The sequence below is a fragment of the Megalops cyprinoides genome, chromosome 23 (assembly GCF_013368585.1).
Source record: "Megalops cyprinoides isolate fMegCyp1 chromosome 23, fMegCyp1.pri, whole genome shotgun sequence".
Classification (NCBI taxonomy): Eukaryota; Metazoa; Chordata; class Actinopteri; order Elopiformes; family Megalopidae; genus Megalops; species Megalops cyprinoides.
The window spans coordinates 6,032,819-6,052,179 of record NC_050605.1 but is presented as its reverse complement, the minus strand read 5'-3'; the positions used below and the strand labels follow the sequence as shown (position 1 = coordinate 6,052,179).

General features: G+C 47.7%; 1 protein-coding gene across 6 annotated transcripts in view; it reads right to left on the bottom strand.

The window, feature by feature from the left end:
- LOC118770441 (ankyrin repeat and sterile alpha motif domain-containing protein 1B-like) overlaps nt 1-19,361 on the bottom strand; it is a 199,911-nt gene that overhangs the window by 105,840 nt on the left and 74,710 nt on the right. For 5 of the 6 annotated variants that reach the window (XM_036518106.1, XM_036518103.1, XM_036518104.1 and 2 more), the window contains exons 4-8: nt 18,087-18,383; nt 12,321-12,396; nt 9,687-9,788; nt 6,175-6,297; nt 1,358-1,533 (exon numbers count right to left, since the gene is read on the bottom strand). In XM_036518106.1, coding sequence (XP_036373999.1) covers nt 1,358-1,533; nt 6,175-6,297; nt 9,687-9,788; nt 12,321-12,396; nt 18,087-18,383 — 774 coding nt within the window. Of the gene's footprint in view, nt 1-1,357; nt 1,534-6,174; nt 6,298-9,686; nt 9,789-12,320; nt 12,397-13,950; nt 14,045-18,086; nt 18,384-19,361 lie in introns of those variants that run through there. The other variant, XM_036518105.1, reaches the window with a different exon arrangement.

The following is a 19,361-nucleotide window of genomic DNA, read 5'->3' as shown; positions in this document are numbered from 1 at the left end:
ACATGCGTTCAGCTCTAAGTTTCTTTCATACCTGCTTTCAGACCTCTCTCATATGTCTGCACTCATACTTCTGTCTCTTTGTGTCTGCCACGCACACACAACCAGCCTTTCTTTCACATGCATATGCAGATGCACACACACACACACACACACACACACACACACCGCACTGTCTCACACCTACATGCGTGCTCTATCTTTCCCACAGGCCGGTGTTAAGTCCCGCGTGTGTGTTCTGACGGTACCGAAGCCCCCCCCCGCTGTCAGGCGGCACCTGAGTTACACACACATCCGCCGCAGACTTATCTGCACCCTCACTGTCTGTTTAATCTCTGTGACATCAATGAAAAAACGGTGGCCAATCAGGACAGCGCTGTTTGTGCTATAAATACAGAGGAATTTATTATATAACTGATAAAAGATGCCTTGTCCTCGCTTTTGTCTTCGTGCGTGCTTGGTGCGCTCTCTGCTGGAGATATGGCGCCACTGCAGGTTTGCAGAGCTGAATATTATGTGTGTCAACGGACACACAGTAAACAGAGCATTCACTAAGCCCAAGTGTTACAAGCTTGCTTTGCCATTAATAAGACTTACTTTCTTATTTGAAAGTAAGTCTTATTTCTTATTTGAAGTAAATTTAGTGCCAAGAACTGCCTTCATTTACATTTACATTTATTTATTTAGCAGACGCTTTTATCCAAAGCGACTTACAAAAGTGCATACAGTAGGTACAGCGACAGTACGGGGACAGGATGTGTACAGTTCCACAATGAGACAGTTCTCAGCTGAGAGCAAGGTCTGTTTGAGGACGCAGTACTATCAGATTTTTACAATTACAGCCTAAAGGGCAATTAGTACAATATACTTTCGAACGGCAAACTTCAACAACTTCAAACGGCACAATGAGCGTCAGGGTAAAGGCGGCAACAAGAGACAAAATTTAAAAGCACAGTTTAAAAAGCACAGCAATTTGACAGCACTGATGGGCGGGGGGGGCAGCAATTGTGTGCTGGGTCAGTCCAGGTAGAGTCTGAAGAGGTGCGTCTTCAGGCCCCGTCTGAAGGACTGGGGTGAAGGAGCTGTCCGTAGCGAGAAGAGCAGCTTGTATGACCATAGGTGCATATTTGCTGTTAGAGTATGCTTTGGATGATGTCGCAATGTGGACACAGCATTGTCATGTGATGGTACCATACTCCATTACTCCGATACTCCATTTGGTGGTCAGGGATTAAAGAACTGCCATTCCTAGCCTCCCACGCCACGTCACATGACAACTACGCGACTGGTTGACACACACCCTCGTCCCACCCAGTTTCACCCCCGCACCCCTCGTTGAGCTCGGTACCCCCGGCTTTACCTTGCCGACTTTGCTCAGGGTGCTGTTGCGCTCCTCGTCGGAGAGACGGCCGCTCCCGAAGCTCTCCATGGAGTGGGAGGAGATGGTCTGGCACAGGTCCTCGAAGGAGTAGTCTTTGTCTCGGCACATCTTGATCTCGTTCAGCAGCTTGGACAGCTCCCCTGTCACCGCGTCATCTGTCACAGAGACAGGGAGGGACAGAGGTCGAGAGGAGCAGGGAGAGAGATGGAGACATATCGAGAAAAGGAGGGAGAGAGAGAGAGGAAGAGAGAGATAGAGAGAGCGAGAGAGAGAGAGACAGAGCGAGTATCTTAACAAATGTTAAAACTGTAATAGCCCCTGCAGCTGTTAAAAAATTAATTGGCTCAGAACTTTTGGTCAGGGCATTTTATGTGACAACTCTTGCTGTAAGTACATATGGTCATAATCAGCATAAGTGTTATTTACTTATTTAATATAACATTAAATTTTAATTTGCCTCTCTTTTGGGATGTGCATTTGCATATTAGCTCTGTCTCATTGCCACAGTCTCCATGCTTGCACAGGATTGCTGGTCATCGCGAATGCAATCCTCTTATAAACTCACACGGCTACAACAACTGTTTTCCACACTACAAGTCCCACAGTGCAACATGGTTAAGCAAACGCCGACTGGACGACAGGCGCATCTCCACTAGCGTCGTCTGAGTGGCTCAAAGGCACCTGACCTGACCTGACCTCCTGGTCATCGTCGGCCAATGGCTCGAGGCCGTGTGGCTCAGAATGAGGGCTTTTGCAGACAGAGCCACTGGGGAGCTCCCTCTGCATTCAGGAGACTGTGAATAATAATGACAGGGATGGAGCAACAGCGGTATGCGCGTGAGAGGACTGTGTGCTTGTGGAGAGGGACACGTGTGCACAGCCTGCTCGGAAGGAGCCCCCCTCCCCACCGCACCACCTACAGCATTTAGTATAATCCCTATTGAATCTGGGTCTCATATCGATGTCTGCAATTAGTCATTGAGGCACAGCAACCAACAGCCTCCGCTGCAAGCAGACACATCAGGGGAGATGAGTGCTAACTACAGTGCTGCGACAAGGCCCACAGACACAGAGTTTTAGAGCTTAGGCCTCATATCTGACACAGGGAACAAGACCCCAGAAAGGTCACCTCTTAAAACTGTTGTTTTCGAATGGCATAATGTCTACCGCAAAGGTGAATAGTCACCAGAGACAAAGATCATAGTTTCTCATCCAAGAGCTGCTGCTCAGTTTGTGACCCAGGAGAATCGATCGAACTCCTGTAGTTTCACATTTGTGTAATTGCCCATCACAGCTCACACGTATCCGCCGTCCGCACACTGCAAATTATCTCTGGGATTTGGATTTTATTATCTGCACAGCAACAGCGGAATTGAAACTAGGTTGCCGCTACTGTCCCAGCTCACTGAGGTGCCTTCCGCGGCCGAAACACGTTGGTGTCTTTCATTTTTCTCTCCTTTTTTTTTTTTTTTTTTTACAAGTAAAATCAATTTTATCTTATGTAAGCCCCCTGGGTGTTGTTGAATCATTCGGTGAGCTTCGCACAAAGACTCTCATTATTGTAGCCTCCCACTACAGATAGGTACCCGATACGCTGACAGACCAGATACAGTAGCACTATTATTTAATGACCGAGTATGGAAGGCATCCAGAAGCGGATTGTACAAGGTTCGGCATTGTGGGTGCACTGAGAGACAAGAAGAGAGGAGCATTTTGGGTACACTGAGAGACAAGGGGCAGAAGGACATTATAGGTTGAGAGAGATGCAGGGGCAGGAGGGCATTATGGGTACAGGAAGAGACAGAGGCAGGAGGGCATTATGGGTACAGAGAGAGTCAGGGGCAGGAGGGCATTATGGGTACAGAGAGAGTCAGGGGCAGGAGGGCATTATGGGTACAGGGAGAGTCAGGGGCAGGAGGGCATTATGGGTACAGGAGAAGACAGGGCAGGGGGGCATTATGTGTACAGGGAGAGTCAGGGGCAGGAGGGCATTATGGGTACAGGGCGAGTCAGGGGCAGGAGGGCATTATGGGTACAGGAAGAGACAGAGGCAGGAGGACATTATGGGTACAGAGAGAGTCAGGGGCAGGAGGGCATTATGGGTACAGGGCGAGTCAGGGGCAGGAGGGCATTATGGGTACAGGGAGAGTCAGGGGCAGGAGGGCATTATGGGTACAGGGAGTGACAGGGGCAGGAGGGCATTATGGGTACAGGGAGAGTCAGGGGCAGAAGGACATTATGGGTACAGGGAGAGTTGGGGGCAAGAGGGCATTATGGGTACAGGAGAAGACAGGGCAGGGGGGCAGTGCCTGTCCCAGGTCAGCCCTGTAAAGCTGGCCCAGCCTCACGACACAGCCTGCTGTCTCCCAGAACTCCCACTCTTTCAGAAACACACCAGGAGACTGAGAAGAGCCTCAGTGCCGGCATTCATTCCCATGTTGCGCGGCAGGCCATAGCCGAGTCAAGGGTGGCTGAAGTAATGAGGATAATTAAGAGACCACCCAGGGAGGCATGACTGAGAAGCATGTGAGTGGATGAAGAGGACACTCTCTGAGATCAGGGCCTGATTTCAGCAGGATTGTGAATGTATTCTTAAGCATGAACTTCAGTATGTAGAATATTTTTTGAAAAATGTTATGCTTAAATCCTAAAGGGTGTTTAGGAGTCATTTCTAGGCAGAAACCAAGCCATTGTGCTTTGAAATTTCTGTGGTTAAGTGTTATTCTTAACACTATGAATTTATATGAGTACATGTGTACATCACTCAACCCCGAGCCTGCAAGGCCACTTAACCCATTTAACCTTGGAGCCGCAGGTAAGACAGTGTCTACATTCCATTTCTCATTTCTGTCAGTCACATATTCACCTGATTCAAGCCATCACTGTTCTCAGTGAACCGTTTTAACCTCCCTCTGCAGTTCTGTGGGAAAACCTGCCAGACGAATCCGAGAGCTGCACAACAGGGTGCAATGCACCGGTTTCACCACTAGGAGCAGTATGGGTCACGATACACAGCCAGTGGTTTCAGCACAGCTGTGTGTATTCTCAGCTTGTCTATCCAATAAAAATCAATTTCCATTACAGACATCATTCTGTTGATTGATCAATCAAAATCTATTAAGAAATAAAATAATACCAGAAAAATAACAATAACAACAATTAAAATGCTTCATATGAACTGTATATTATTTTGTATAGGAAATTTATATTAAAAACCTACAGTAAAGATTTTACATATTAATTAATTCTTAACAACAGAAACAACCCTAACTGAGCTGTTATCCAAGAATGCATGTCAATTTTTACACCAGAGCTTCACCCAAACTCAGCAATAAAACTAATTTAAAATACATTTTCACTGTGTCACTCGAAATGATATAGTCTACTGATGAAGAAGTGTATAAATTTGTTTCTTAATTATCTTTATTCTCAGTTTTATTTCTCTTAATTTTTAGATGTATGTAAGCGTTGAACTTATGACACATGAATGGGACACAAGCACATGAATGTTCTCCAGAGATGCAGAAACATACAAAAGGACTAAAACTTGCTTCTTAGGCTGGATAGCACAGATTATTATGATTTATGATTATGGCTATGGGTAAACAGTAATATATTCATATACAAATTTACTAAGAACATATAAAACCCTCCCCTGGCGAAAACTGGTTGGTATGTAAAGGGTCTGATCTCTGTTTTAGACAGAGGAAATCCGAATTCACTGACTAACTGAGCACAACTTAATATAAAGTTATATTCAGCATAGAAGTGGTTTAAAAGGCAGTGAAGCCATGACATCCCAGAGCTATCTCATTTTTTTCTTTAATTAAACTGCTTAGGGGGGCACTATCTCTATGGAAGCAGCCAGAGGACGAACTTCACACCAAAATGTTGGACATTGGCATGTGTCCTTTCTTATTCATTAAGCCTGAGATTAAAAAGGAAATCCATAATGGTGTTCTTAGGGGCACAGTTACCCCTTCAGATGCAAATTATGTAAGTTCTCATTCTTTCTTTATTCCAATACGTGATTTTTAAAGTCATATATGAGTTTGCTTGTGCAAGCTGTATATATACGATATGAACATGCTGTGGTCTTCGTCTGACAACATGGATGCACCTTTACGCTGCCAATAAAGTGGCCTGGATTGTGGATTGAGTCGGAGAAGTCGCAGGCAGCCAGGGGCCGGGACTGCGGCGGCATCTGCTGCGCCTCGCCCCCGCAGTCGACCCTCTCGTTACTGTCAGTCACATCCAATCAGCCTGCGCTTTTTCGACCGGGCGCCGCCAGCATCGCGCACAAATAAGCCCTGACAGCTCTATTCCGAGCTCCCCATCTGCAGAGCCGACCTGTTGCTAAAAAAAAAAATCCCGGCTTGCTGGTGGTGGGTTCGGCCACTAGGGGGCAGTCCTGTGCTGTGAGGGCTGCTTCGCTGGTACTATTTGAGTTGTTGCGGATGTGCTCCACAACAGGGCCCGCATGCTCTGAAGATGGATCGCATTTGGTCTTTTTTATGTAATGCAATAGCTGGGGTAAGATGGCTTGGTGTCAGAGGTTTTTGGGGGAAAGGATCTGCAGCTGGTCACAGGAAGCCAAAGGCAGGGGTCTCCCTGCTCCCAGGCCGTGCCTTACACAGCAAGAAACACTCCCTGTGGAGAGGTGAGGGGGGGAGGGGGGAGCATGGGGCGTGCGAAGGAGGACAGGACAGTGGGGTCCTGAGGATAAAGACATAAACACAGGGGAGAGAGAGAGGGGGAGAGGGGGAAGAGTGGGGAGGAGTGGGGGGGGGGGTTACTTTTGATCCTGAGGGAGGGCGAGGCAGCCGGCGAGGACACAGACGTGCGGGGCGTGGGGACAGGACACTGCCGAACCGGCTCCTCTTTTGTGCTCTTACTTTCCTGCTCCTCCATCATGTACTCTGCAGCAGAGGGAGAGAAAGAAAGAGAGAGCGAGAGAGAAAGAGAGAAAGAGAGAGAGAGAGAGAGAGAGAGAGAGAGAGAGAGAGAGAGAGAGAGGCAGACGAGGGAGGGAGAGGGAGAGGGAGAAACAGAGAGGGAGGGAGAGAGAAAAAGGGAGAGAGGGAGTGAGAGGGAGGGAAAGAGAGAGAGTGAGAGACAGAGGGAGAGAGGGAGAAAGGTCAGGACACAGCAACGGGAACATACCTGCCACCCAAACATCCTTTCACAAACACACACACGCACACAGCGGATATATGCGCATGTGTGAGGGGGGCAATCTGTCCGCGACCTAGCGGCACCTCGAACCCCCCCCCCCCGGCCACATAATGAGAGAGCCAGGTGGTCAGCCCAAGGGGATTGTGGGATACGGAGGGGTGGCTGGGGGAACACTGAGACCGCGATCTGAGGAAGACTAAATGGGCCTCTTCAGGGCCAAGCCACAATGGACCGCATTTAGAGCGGAGCCGAAGGGGGACACCCAGAGAACACTCTGTAATGCACCCAAACACGACCAGGCGGGGGTTTGGGACCGCTCACACATCCAAACAAACAAATTACAGCCAGACCTCATCGGCTCTCCACTGCATGCCGTGAAATACACGACTCACGCCAGCCACAACCACATTATGTGAAACATGCAGAGATAAATCATATTCCAACTATGAAAAATTCCCGGCGTCATCAGTCATATGCTGACTGTGAAATCTCCAGACGCATAAGTCATACGTTGATGTGAAATATTCAGACAGATCACTCATATTCTGATCATGTGAAATATTCTGGTACACTGGGCATATCCTGCTTATGGGAACGTGTCAGACATCAGTCATATCCTGATCATATGAAAAACATCAGAGATATCAGACGCATGGTGGTTAAATGATGTGTGAGAGACCTCCTACAGTGAGGAATGGAGAGACCACATTCCCATAGTGCAAATACTGTTATATGTCTGCACTTTTTCGGGGGCCCGTCAGTCAGAGCTTGTTATCTCTCTTTTTTTCCCGAGGACTCGAGCTTCAGGTCCAGGAGCTTCAGAACAACAAATAGTAATAATAAAAAAGAAAAAAAACACGCTATCACTCCATATACAGACAGGTCAGGAGGTCAAGGCCACTGCTGTTGGACAAAAAAAGCTCACATTCAATTCTCTGCTGAATAGAACTTGCTGAACACCACCTGACTACCCAGTATGCACTGCGAGCGTATTTGGAAAACAGCGTGTTCCGAATGAATGGGGAAGGATGGAGGGGGAGGTGGGGAGGAATTGGGGGGGAGGGGGGGCTGCCGTTCGGCATCTTCACCAGGCGCAGATGGCTCATCTCTCTATCATTCTTTATTTTCACGTCCGTGCACCGCGCCTCTGTAATGGATTGTCTCTTACAGGGAGGGAAAGTGGGCCTTTTTTGTTTTTCTCCTCCAGGAGAAGAGAGTAAACCTTGTCGATCTCTTTCCTTTCTCCCTCGCCCTCGCTCTCTGACCCCTCCCTCTCCACCAAACTCTTCCTGTCTCACGTACAGTACCTCTCTGTCTGTGCCCTGCTTGTCTTTTCTATCACTCCCCTATCTATGTCGCTCATGCTCTGACCTCTGACCTTTAACCTCTGACTAATTGGTCATTGGGACTACTCATACTTGTGGGAATATGACACAGATTTACACAGAGGTGGGGGCCATCCTCAGGTCTACAGCATTGCTGATGCTCCAGCAATGGTCACTGTCTCCAGAGATCAGGGACAATGGTTCTCTCTCACATGCACACTTTCTCTTTTTCTCTCCCACTCCCTTCCTCTCTCTCTCTCTTTCTCTCTGTCTCCGTCTATCTCTGAATTCTATCTCTGCTCAATTCAAATGCCTTCTTGTACAAGTACACATTGCCCAGGCAGAAAGAACAACCAGTGAAAAGATAATCAAGAACAAGAAGTCAACTAGCCATAAAAGCCAAGAACAATAGCAGTAATAACAACTGTTAGTAATTATTATAATTAGTAGTATAAGTAGTAACAGTAATATTACTATCATCATTGTTGTCAGTGTTATAGTTGTTTTCTTATTGTTAATGTCACTACTACCATCACTACTCCTACTATTGATAATAATAATATGACATATTAATATGCTGTTGTCACCCTCTTTTAGTCAAGCTGGCACATAAACTCTTTCTCTCTCTGTCTCTCCCTCTCTTATCTCCCCCTCTCTCTCTTTCACTCCCTCTCTCTTGCTATCTCTCTCGCTCCCCCTGTTTCTCCCTCTCTCTCTCCCTCTCCCTCTCTCTCTCTCTCTCTCTCTTTCTCTTTCTCTGTCCCTCTCTCTCTCTCAGCACTAGCATTGGTCTGTACGTGACAGTATGCACATTGCTCTCGTTTCACGCCGAGACGTAACGTAACGTGGGGGAACGGCACACTTCAAACGGTCCCCCCCCCCCCCAGGCCATCCCCCGGGTAAGCGGATCTCACTCTTACACACACACTGTGCAGAAACAGAGGGAAGAGGTGAGATATGGCTGACCATCTCTGATTCAGAATGCTGTTCACAGACACAAAGAGCTGCTGTAGTTCACAGGAAGTTCACACAGCGCTGAAGTCTCAGACGAACGCTCAGGGAAAAGGTCTGATCCATCAGCGCACGGCTGTCCTGCAGAAACCAGCACACCGCAATGGCCTGACCACAGCAGCCCATTTGACCCAGCTGGTGGTATGTCAGTCATTTGCGTGTGTGTGTATGTGTGCATGTGTGATTGTGCATGTGCATATATATGTGTGTGTGCATGTGTATGTATGTTTACGCATGTGTATGTTACATATATATATATGTGTATATGTGTGTGTGTTTTTATGGATGTGCCTGTGTGCTCAACCACTGTGTGTGTGTGTGTCTGTATGTGAGTGTGTGTGTGTGTGTGTGTGTGTGTGCGTGTGTGTGCGTGTGTGAGTGCATGTGTGTGTGTGTTTGTATGGATGTGTCTGTGTGTGTGCGTGTGTGTCTGTGTGTGAGTGTGTGTGTGAGTGCATGTGTGTGTGTGTGTGTGAGTGTGTGTGTGTGTGTGAGTGTGTGAGTGTGTGAGTGTGTGAGTGTGTGAGTGTGTGTGTGTGTGTGTGAGTGTGTGTGTGTGTGTGTGTGTGTGGGTGTGTTTGTGTGTGTGTGCGTGTGTTTGTGTGTGTGTGTGTGTGTGTTTGTGTGTGTGTGTGTGTGAGTGTGTGTGTGTGTGTGAGTGTGTGTGTGTGTGTGTGTGTGTGTGTGTGTGTGTGTGTGTGTGTGTGTGTGAGAGAGAGTGTGCGCTTGGGTTCTCTCCCGTACAGACAGAGACTGGCAGCTGCACCTCATCTGACCCTGCAGATTGCCTGCCCTACCTTGTATGAGTGCTGTGATCTGCTGGGACTTCTGCGCTGGGTGCTCTTTCAGTATATCCAGGGCGGTTCTTCCTTGGCAGTCTCGAATGTTGGCATCGATTCCTGAAACGAGAGAGTTCAGAGTCACAGCCCGCCAGCGCCTTTGTGATAAAAACTCTGTCTGTCTGAAAACAATCCATCTCTGAGCTCTCCCTCCATAGCACCAAAGCGATTAGCGCTGTCACGGTTCCCACAATTCTCCCCAGGTCAGAGAGACCGGTCCCACAGCACTCCCTGGGTCAGACAGACTGTTCCTATAGCTCTCCCCAGGTCAGAGGGACAGTCCTTGGTCGCAGCTGGAGGAAAATGCCAAAGCAACAGCATCAACCGTTAATTAACCTTCTCTCCAGTGGAGAACATTCCGGCTCTGCCATGGAGCAGCACTGCCTTACCACATCGGATGAAATTACAATTCTCCTCTCATACCCAGCAATTCACAACGACCTCCCATTTGAATCCTGAGCTCCATCTCCGAGTGCCATCTCTCCTCTGTTCAATCTGAGCGTGCCACCGAGAGGCAGAGAACATTCCGGAAGCGCTGCCCCGACACTGAATGAGGTGAGAGGTGGCGGAGAATATCATCTCTCCGGCACGTTCCTGCCCCGAGGGAGAGCTGCAGGCCGACAGGCAGTGAAGATTAAAAGCAGACTGCTGTGTCCCTGTGTGATCCCAGACTCTGAAAACTCTTTCTGACAGCACCCGAAAAGGCAAGAACACGCCGCACACAGAGAGGCACACACACACTTCAACCTCAGCAGAAAAAGGCAACGACTGCAGTACTGATGATGGGTTCTGAGGTAGAGATGAGGGAGGAAAAACCCAGACTTTGAACATGGAGAGAGGGAGGGTGAGGTGGCACTGAATACTGCTTCTAAGGAAGACCTCTGTAACAACTGGTATTCTTCCATTATTCTAAAGTAAGCCAGTCAAGGCCAACCAAAATCAATGTGCATCAAGCAAAGGGATCATTTAGTAAAGGTTAAAAAACTACATTAAAAACCATGAATCTTCCACACTGCAGTTAGAGAGCTTTACTGTGTCCTTGGCTAAAAGGCAGTGCCTGTTAATGCTGTGAAAACTGCATGTTGGATTGGGTAAGAGACAAGGAGAGAGCTGAATAAGAAACATTTTTCAAAAACAGAATCCCATCGAAGAACTCTCGTCACGAGCGGTTCACTCTGAGCACTTCCTGTTAGTCACTGCCCCATGGACACACACGCTCTGTCCCTGAGTTAGAGGTTTTCAACTGCACCTCTGGAGATCGCCCTCTGGCGGGGAACCGGGAGGGAAGCGGAGGTCTCGGGGTCAGAAGTGCAGCTCCAGCTCGTCCCAAATAAATCTGGAAACGAGGCGCAACAATGCGGCGAGGCTGTTTGGAGCTATTGTCAGAGCTGTTGTTGTGGGAGGAAACAGGAAGTGCTTGAGGAAAGCCCAAGGAGCCGCCTTGGGCCTCGCCTCAGATCCTCTGCTCTGCAGCCAGGGCACTGGGGCTCCGCCGGAAGGCACAGAGATGGCTGCTGGGAAAGTAATCAATAACCGTCTCCTGGATGAATAAAAGGTCAGATCCAGGCCATGGCTAAGAGTGACCAGGTCATTCTGTATATCACTAAGGTCTGTCTCCCTGTCATTCCCTCTATCTACCTGTCTGGCTCTCTACCCTCTGTCTCTCTATTCAGTTAAACATAAATCAGCTTTATTGGTATGACTAACACAGGGCCTGTTTTGCCAAAGCATACAAAATAATGACAATATAATTAATAATGAGCGAGGGAAAAACTGTAGCATGAACAAAAAGATAATAATGTTAATAACAGCAACAACGGTGATGATAATGGTGACAATAACACAAATATTTTCTTTTCTGGTGATGTGATGTCCTGGGTCCCTACTTCCTGTCTCTCAGCCTATGGTAAGCTGCCAAACATTTGCCAGCCAATAGTGCTCTCACTCTCTCTCGTCCATCCCTTCTGATAGCATCATCACCTCCACCCACAGAATAATATCACCACTTCCACTGTAACCCTCAGGGTAATGAAATCACCATCAAAGTCCCTCTCAGACCAATATAATTATCTGCCAGCCCACAAAGTCATAATAATGAAAGCATCCTCAAGCTATTAATAGCAGTGACCTCCACCCTGGCCTAGATATGAGCATACCACCTCCGCCCCCTCGCTCATAATGAGACCACGACACTGAGCCCTTTGTACCCACCGACGTCCATCAATGTACAGAGGGGAGATCTCTACCATAGCACTGACTTCCATGTACAGAGGAGAAGTCACTGTATATACCTCTACTAACTTCCATGTACAGAGGGGAGATCATTGTATTTACTCCTACTATACCAAAGACCTGCATGTACAGAGGGGAGATCATTGTATATACCACTACTATACCACAGACCTGCATGTACAGAGGAGAGATCATTGTATTTACCCCTATTATACCACAGACATGCATATACAGAGGGGAGATCACTGTATTTATCCCCTACTACACTGCAGACCCGCATGTGTAGAAGTGAAAGTACCTGCTTTGTCATTCTTTCTAGCTGAGTCAGGAGGAGTCAGTAAGAATGGAATCAAAACACACCTGAGTCAAGGAGGAGGCGCACCACATCCATCTTCCCAAAGAGAGCGGCTTCGTGAAGAGCGCTGCCCTTCTCTGTCTGCGAGAGAGAAAGAGAGAACGAAAGAGGGAGAGACTTTGACTTTTAAATGTTCTTTATATAAACTTTGCTAAAAAAGACCTCGTTTTTCAGAGAAAATTAAAATAAAGTCAGATTTGAATAGCTGAACTGAAAACAACAACCACAGAACAGGAACAGGAAGCAGAATCCAACCAAAGAGAACAAATGTACATATTCAAAGAGGGAAACCCAGAAAAGACACTGCTAAAACCCTTACAAACATAGTACTGCTAGTGCTTTGTTTGCTTGTCTGACAAAGCACATCATTTGACTTTGGTTCACATTCCCGCAAAAAAGAAAGAGAGAAATTGAGACAGAAAGAAGAGAGAAAGAAAAGAGTGAAGAGAAAGTCATAGGGACAGAGAATGATAGACACAGAGGGACAAGGTCAGAGAAGGGGAGGGAAAGAAATATAGAGAGAGTGGGAGATTTAGTTTAGAAAACCCTTTTCCCCCTCACTCTAGGTACAGAAAACATCTTTAAATCAATAACACAAAAGGTCAATTTAAAGATGTGTACAAAGAATGCTGAACAACAGCTTCTCTTCAGGCGTGAAGCCACTTCTCAGTGTTACTGACAATTGCTGTTGGTGCAAGAATTTACTATCTGTGTGTGTGGGTGTGTGCCTGTGTATGTGTGCATGCATATGTGTATGTATGTGTGTCTAAAAAACAGTCAGCGATTCTAGTGTAATACCAGCAAACTGCACTGAATACGCGTTCGTTTTATTCCCCTGAGCCCATTGTAATCTGTAAACAAAGCAGGGTAAACCTATCAGCTCTTACATGGACAACAACAAATCCCACCTCCAGTCCTTAATCCTCCCACCCCTACACCCCTGTCGACTGACTGGGGAAAACAACCCACACCTCAGCCACCTTCACTGACCCACGCTAGAATACCACTGTATTATATAGTGAATACCACTATACTGCACACCAAAATCACATTACCAGTATAGTGCATACTGGTATCACATTACCATTGTACTGCACACTATGACAATACTGCACACGACAATCACACTACCACTGTGCACACAAGAATCACATTAACACCGTACTACACACTAGAATCACAGTAACATTATACGGCATACTAGAGTCGCTTTACCACTATACCACACACTAGAATCATATTACCATGCTACTGAATACCAGAATGACATTAACACTGTACTGCATGCTAGAATCATATTACTAACCACTGTACACTGGGACCACATTGTCATTTTACTGCACAGGAACATTACTGCTATAACAGTGGAATCTGTACTGCTGTAATAAAACTAATTACATCACTGCTGTAATGCACATTGGAATACATTACTACTTTAATGCATAGCTCTGTTTAAAGGTATGATATATACTGTGGAGCAGTGACTCACTCACTGACTCAACACAGAATCCCCAAGCAAGGCTATCAGCCACAGACCAGAGCTTAAGACAGACGCGTGTATTGTACTCTACCCCCGCCCCTCCTACGGTTACCCAATCTATACCAGCGAACAGATTCCAGTGACCACTGCATTACCAGCGCCTGTCGCCAGACCAAAGAACCATCCCAGGGGTCCGGGCCCAGTCGCAGAAAAGACCAGAATCAGTACAGGAGCACCGCAAACTGCAGCTGGACCGGTCCGAGTCAAGGGAGAACCAAGCGGGGCGGCAGCTCCGAGCGAAAGCGGGAACGCTCCAAGCTCCACTCTCCGCTCTCAGGATGGGCCCGGAGCACGTAAGAGGCAGGAAGCCGAGCAAAGGAGCGCTTCCTGTTCCATTTCCCGCGCCGATTGGGCGGTGATGTCACAGAGAGGAAATCAATTCACTCTCGCTTCGTTTCCAGGAATTGAAGCCAGCTGGAGATTGTCTTCCTATCTGTTTCTCTGGGTCAGCTGGTGCTGTGGCGGGCTCTTCTGCCCGGCGGTGGCCTGCAGCTTGGTGAGGACTGAGCATGTTGCACGTTCCGGTCTCTTGATGTCTGCGCGCTGTCACCGTGGGGACCCCGGCAACGTGTGACGTGAGGCGGTTTGCGATTTCACACGCAGGAAGACAAACAGAGGAAGTTCGGGCCTGTTTGAAGACCTGGAACAGCTCCGGACGTCCACATGGAGAGACTTGGCGTTCCCACACACTGGTATCCCACAATCCTTCACTCCCACCACAGAAGACAGAGACTGCTCTGACATCACATTACCCAGTGACTTGGAGTATTTCTGACCACTACTAAAAACGCATTTAGACCTGATGTCTTTCTAGTCATAAAAAACGAAAATAAACGAAAAATTAAACGAAATGATCATTTAATTTGTCAAGTGGCCCAAAGGTTTTTAATTAGCATGTGGAAGTGCCTGATAAAGTCTTGTTTCCAAATTAACCCCACCGCAATAACCATTACCAGACCCGGGTGTTTGCGCCTTCATACTCACAGCAACTGCTTCAGGATGAAAAGCTCCTCTAATCTACTGAACTGTTATCTCTTGAGAACCCTTCAGTGAGTTTTTGGATGTTAGCACTATCAAATACCAAGCAAGGCAGTGCTGAACTGTACAAAATCACTTGAGAAACTGCATTGGACCCAGAACACTACGCCAGTACACAGGGGCAACATACAGACCTTATAATGCCAGACGACAATACCAAGGCAGTTTTCAGGGGTGACGCATGGACCATATCGAGCTAGTCTTCAGGGGTGAAATTTCTACCAAGAAAGTTCTGTACTCTGTCTCTTCTTCCAGACCTTTGGAAACATGTTTCCTCGAGTGTTTCCTCAAGTGAACAAAAACAAGCTTGTCCAGGAGACATATCAGGAAGAGGCCCCTGTAAAGCTTCCCCTGGCGACTGTATCTCTTCTCCTGGGACATTCCATACAGATGAGCGAGTTTCACCTTCACATGGTGAAAACAGAGCAAGAGGGAGAGAGCCCGAATGACTGGCTGGACCACAGAGCTGGAGTTTAAAAGCACACACAGCTAAACAAGCTCAGCCTGGCTGTTCACATGTCTGTCCTTCCACATCCATATACCCAGGAATGGTGCAGGCTCAAGGTACTGGCCCTGCTGTTCTTCCTGGTTCAACACTAGTGGCCTATGAGTGGACATGGCCATCTAATACGATGCTAACCACTGCACCAGTTCAGCTCTAGCAGAGGGGTGGTCTGCTTGGTCACATTTTAAGAATGGAGGGCCTGTTTGGGTGTTTGCGTGTGTGTGTGTGTGTGTGTGTGTGTGTGTGTGTGTGTATGTGTACAGTATGCATATGTGTGCGTGCATGTGAACGCTATGTATGAGTGTAGGTGTACAGTATGCGTGCGTGTGTGTATGTGTAAGTGTGTACAGTATGTGTGTGTGCATGTATACAGTATGAATGAGTGTGGGTGTACAGTATTTGTGTGTGTGTGTGTGTGCGTGTGTGTGCGTGACTCCATACCCACTGACAGCTGTACAAAGACTACAATGGGCTCAGCTGCTGCTCCCCCCTGTGGGGAATACAGTGAAAGACAGAGCATAAAAGAGAGAGAGAGAGAGAGAGAGAGACAGACAGACAGACAGAGACAGAGACAGAGGGGCAGGCGGCCTTTACAGAACAGGTTTGTGCGCCCTCGTACTCCTGACATTTTCAAAAGGTGGAGACGGAGCCGAGTTTCCAGGCCGCATGTGAAGAGCGCAGGGAGACAGGGGCATCGCGCTTCCCCAAAATAAAGGAAATGCGCTCTGATTCAGAGCACCTCTCAGAGACAGAGAGCAGGGAGTGTGTGGCACTGGCAGCACAGTGCACATCTGAGGGAGACTGAGTGATACAGAGACCCATTTACTCATCTCATTTTATTTAAGCTCTATGGCTGTTTTAATCTAAACTTTTATCACTCCATTTATTGTTTCAACATACACTTTGGTAGCATAAGGGTACACTTGATACGCCTGTACGCTAAAGCCAGAATTGAACTGAACTAAGAGAGGCACATTGAGAGAGCGAAACAGAGGGAGAGCTAGAGAGAGAAAGAGAGCGAGAGAGAGAGACAGAGAGAGAGAGAGAGAGCCAGAGAGAAAGTGTAGAAGCGCCTGTTTGTAATGCATAATTCATTATTCATTCCACAGTGAGGATTGAAAGGGTGGACTGTGCTTTAATTATCTGTACATGCAGTGGTTACATCCACCCACACTCTCGTACACACCCTCTCATGCACGCACACACACAAAAACACAAACACACACACACACACAAACCCTCATATGCACACATACCCCCACACATGCACACACAGACACACACACATGTACACACGCCAACATATGGCAGCATATACAGAAGCATCCAGTCTCACGCCAGTGCAGCTCTGGCTCTCCTGTCACTCTTACCTCCGCTCCCAGCATGCACCTCTCTGTCACCTCTCCTCTCTGTCGCACTAACCACACACTTACACGCTAAGCCAGACTGAACCTGTCTGCTGAGAGGGTGTCACACATTCTGAGGGGGCCCTTTTTTAACACTCCCCGGGGTTTGTTTTTAACACTCCCCAGTGTTAGCAGGGGAAACATGGCTGGCATACTGACTGATAAGTTCAACAAGACAGGAAGCACACACAGGAAGAGGACCTCAACAGCAGCATGGAACAGGTGGAGACAGACCCCAGTCTGAATCGGGGAATCAAAGCGCTCCCCACACGTCTCTCCCCACATCCCTCCAAAGGGCAGGCCTGGGGCCAGCGGCCACTGTAAGGTGCGGTCCTTCACTCACTCCCGGCCACCACGGTGGGCTTCACAGTGCAGCTCAGCAGACACAGACGCAGAGCAACACCGAGCACGTGCCGTAATGGCCGACCCTTCTCTCAGCAATCAAAGCCATCTCTGCCGCGCGTGTTCTTTTCTCACTCCCCAATGCCGATAAATTATTCATCCCTCTGTTCCACAACATTACCCAGCCCCTCGTTCTCTACTGACTCTACTGTACATGTCTGCGGCTCATGCAGCACCACTCTGCTCCTTCCTGACTTCATATACCTCAGTGACTTACACTGTACCATTCACTGGCTCACGGATTTAAAACAAATGACATGATTTATACCATTCAGCTCTTTACTGAGTTCATGTACCGCTACGACCTACACAGTCCATTTCCTCAGTGATTTCACGCCTCTATAATTTAGACCACTTATTGTTGATTTCATATACCTCTTTGATGTACATCAATCAGCTCCTTGTTGACATAAAGTAATACACTCCAGTAATATGTGCCTTTCCCTTCCCCACTTGTCCTTCTATTTATATGTAGTTTATTTTACTGTAACTGTGAAGGCATTTTATGTGCGCAGCACTGAGTCCAAGACAAATTTCCCTAAGGGGGCAATAAAGTATGAAGTAAGTAAGTAAGTAAGTAGTTTCAAACACAGAAACCACTCCCCTTCTTCACGAAGTTATACATATACATGAGTGATAGTGATCTTTCTCTGGTTGCTCTAAGTGAAGACGCTGTAAGCTTCCAGGGCTTGCTTCTACAAGACTGCTCATAACGCTAGCAAGCCAAATCAGGTCATTTTAACAATGGTGTTGCTGCACCCACCCTTTCCCCTCCTGCCTCATCTCATGAGGGTTTGAACCCTTCCTCCCGTCTCCTTACCTGACCCCCCCCCCCCCCCCCCCCCCCCTTGCCCCTGCCCCTGCCCCCTCCGCAGCTCACCTGGACGTTGACGTCCATGCCGGCCTCCAGCAGCACCTGCACGGCGGCGCGGTGTCCGTTGCGGGCGGCCAGGTGGAGCGGCGTGTGCTTGCGCGTGCTGCAGGTCATGAGGTTGGGGTGGGCGTTGACCAGCATGCGCACCACCTGCAGCCGGCCGTACAGCGCCGCCAGGTCCAGCGGCGTCTCGCTGCGGCTGTTGCGCATGGTCGGGTCCGTCAGCTCCTGCAGCAGCACCGACACCACCTCCGAGTGGCCGTACTGGGCCGCGCAGTGCAGTGCCGTCTCCTTCTCGTGGTTCTGCCGGGGGGACGGGGCAGCGAGAGAGGGAGACAGTGAGAAAGAGAGAGAGAAAGAGAGAGAGAGAGAGAAAACCAGAGTGAGCGACGAGATATTAGGGCAGAGGTTTAAGCCAGCGTCAGGACCCAGTACTCAATCATAATGGACTCCTGTTACGTTCAAATGTGCCCATTAGCTGAAATGCCGAGTGGTTAAAATGAGTATGCATTATTGATAGGCTGCTAAGGGTCACATGACATGATCACTGTCTCTCTCCATAAGTCACCTCCGAGCCTTGCCTCTTATAAGCCACCTGGAGATACTCTCTGAGAAAATAAAATTCTAGGAAAGATTCTGATTGGACCCAGGATTTTATTAATCAGCCTTGCAAGGTTCACTGGCTGTTACTGTCCTGGGGTTCAGTTTAAAATGGACTTTTTTCCATAAAACTTTAAATTGAAGCTCAAGCTCCAATTAGGCATACATTTTAAATGAGAATCAAAGCACTAATAAGTCAAAGAAAGTCACTGGCCTTTAAAGGGGGTGTCATCCGATACATTTTAAGGTTGATATCTAATCACTGGGCCCTGGTCATAGGGTGTATGAGCTGATTGGGTCTCAAGGGGAAAAAAGGAGATTAAAGAACACTGCATAGTCTTTCCTGCTTTTTAGGAAAAAAATATGCTGCAATATATTCATAAGCGATTGAGACAATATTAGTCCACGCTATGGCAGAGTTATTAAACTACTTGATTTTCAAACAGGCAGTATATGAGACACAGACATTTTGGGATATGATTTTATAGAAGGATTCATCAGTGTGTCATGTTTAGTAACAGTCTGGTCCTGCTGTATTATTTAACAGATAGTCCCTGTTGATTAATATGGTATGAATTTGAGTGGAATCATATCCTAAAAATTTACATCATGACTGGCAGGACACAGCGGATTTTTTCCTTTGGGTTGTCCACATTCTCTCGATCGATTTTCACTCAGAGA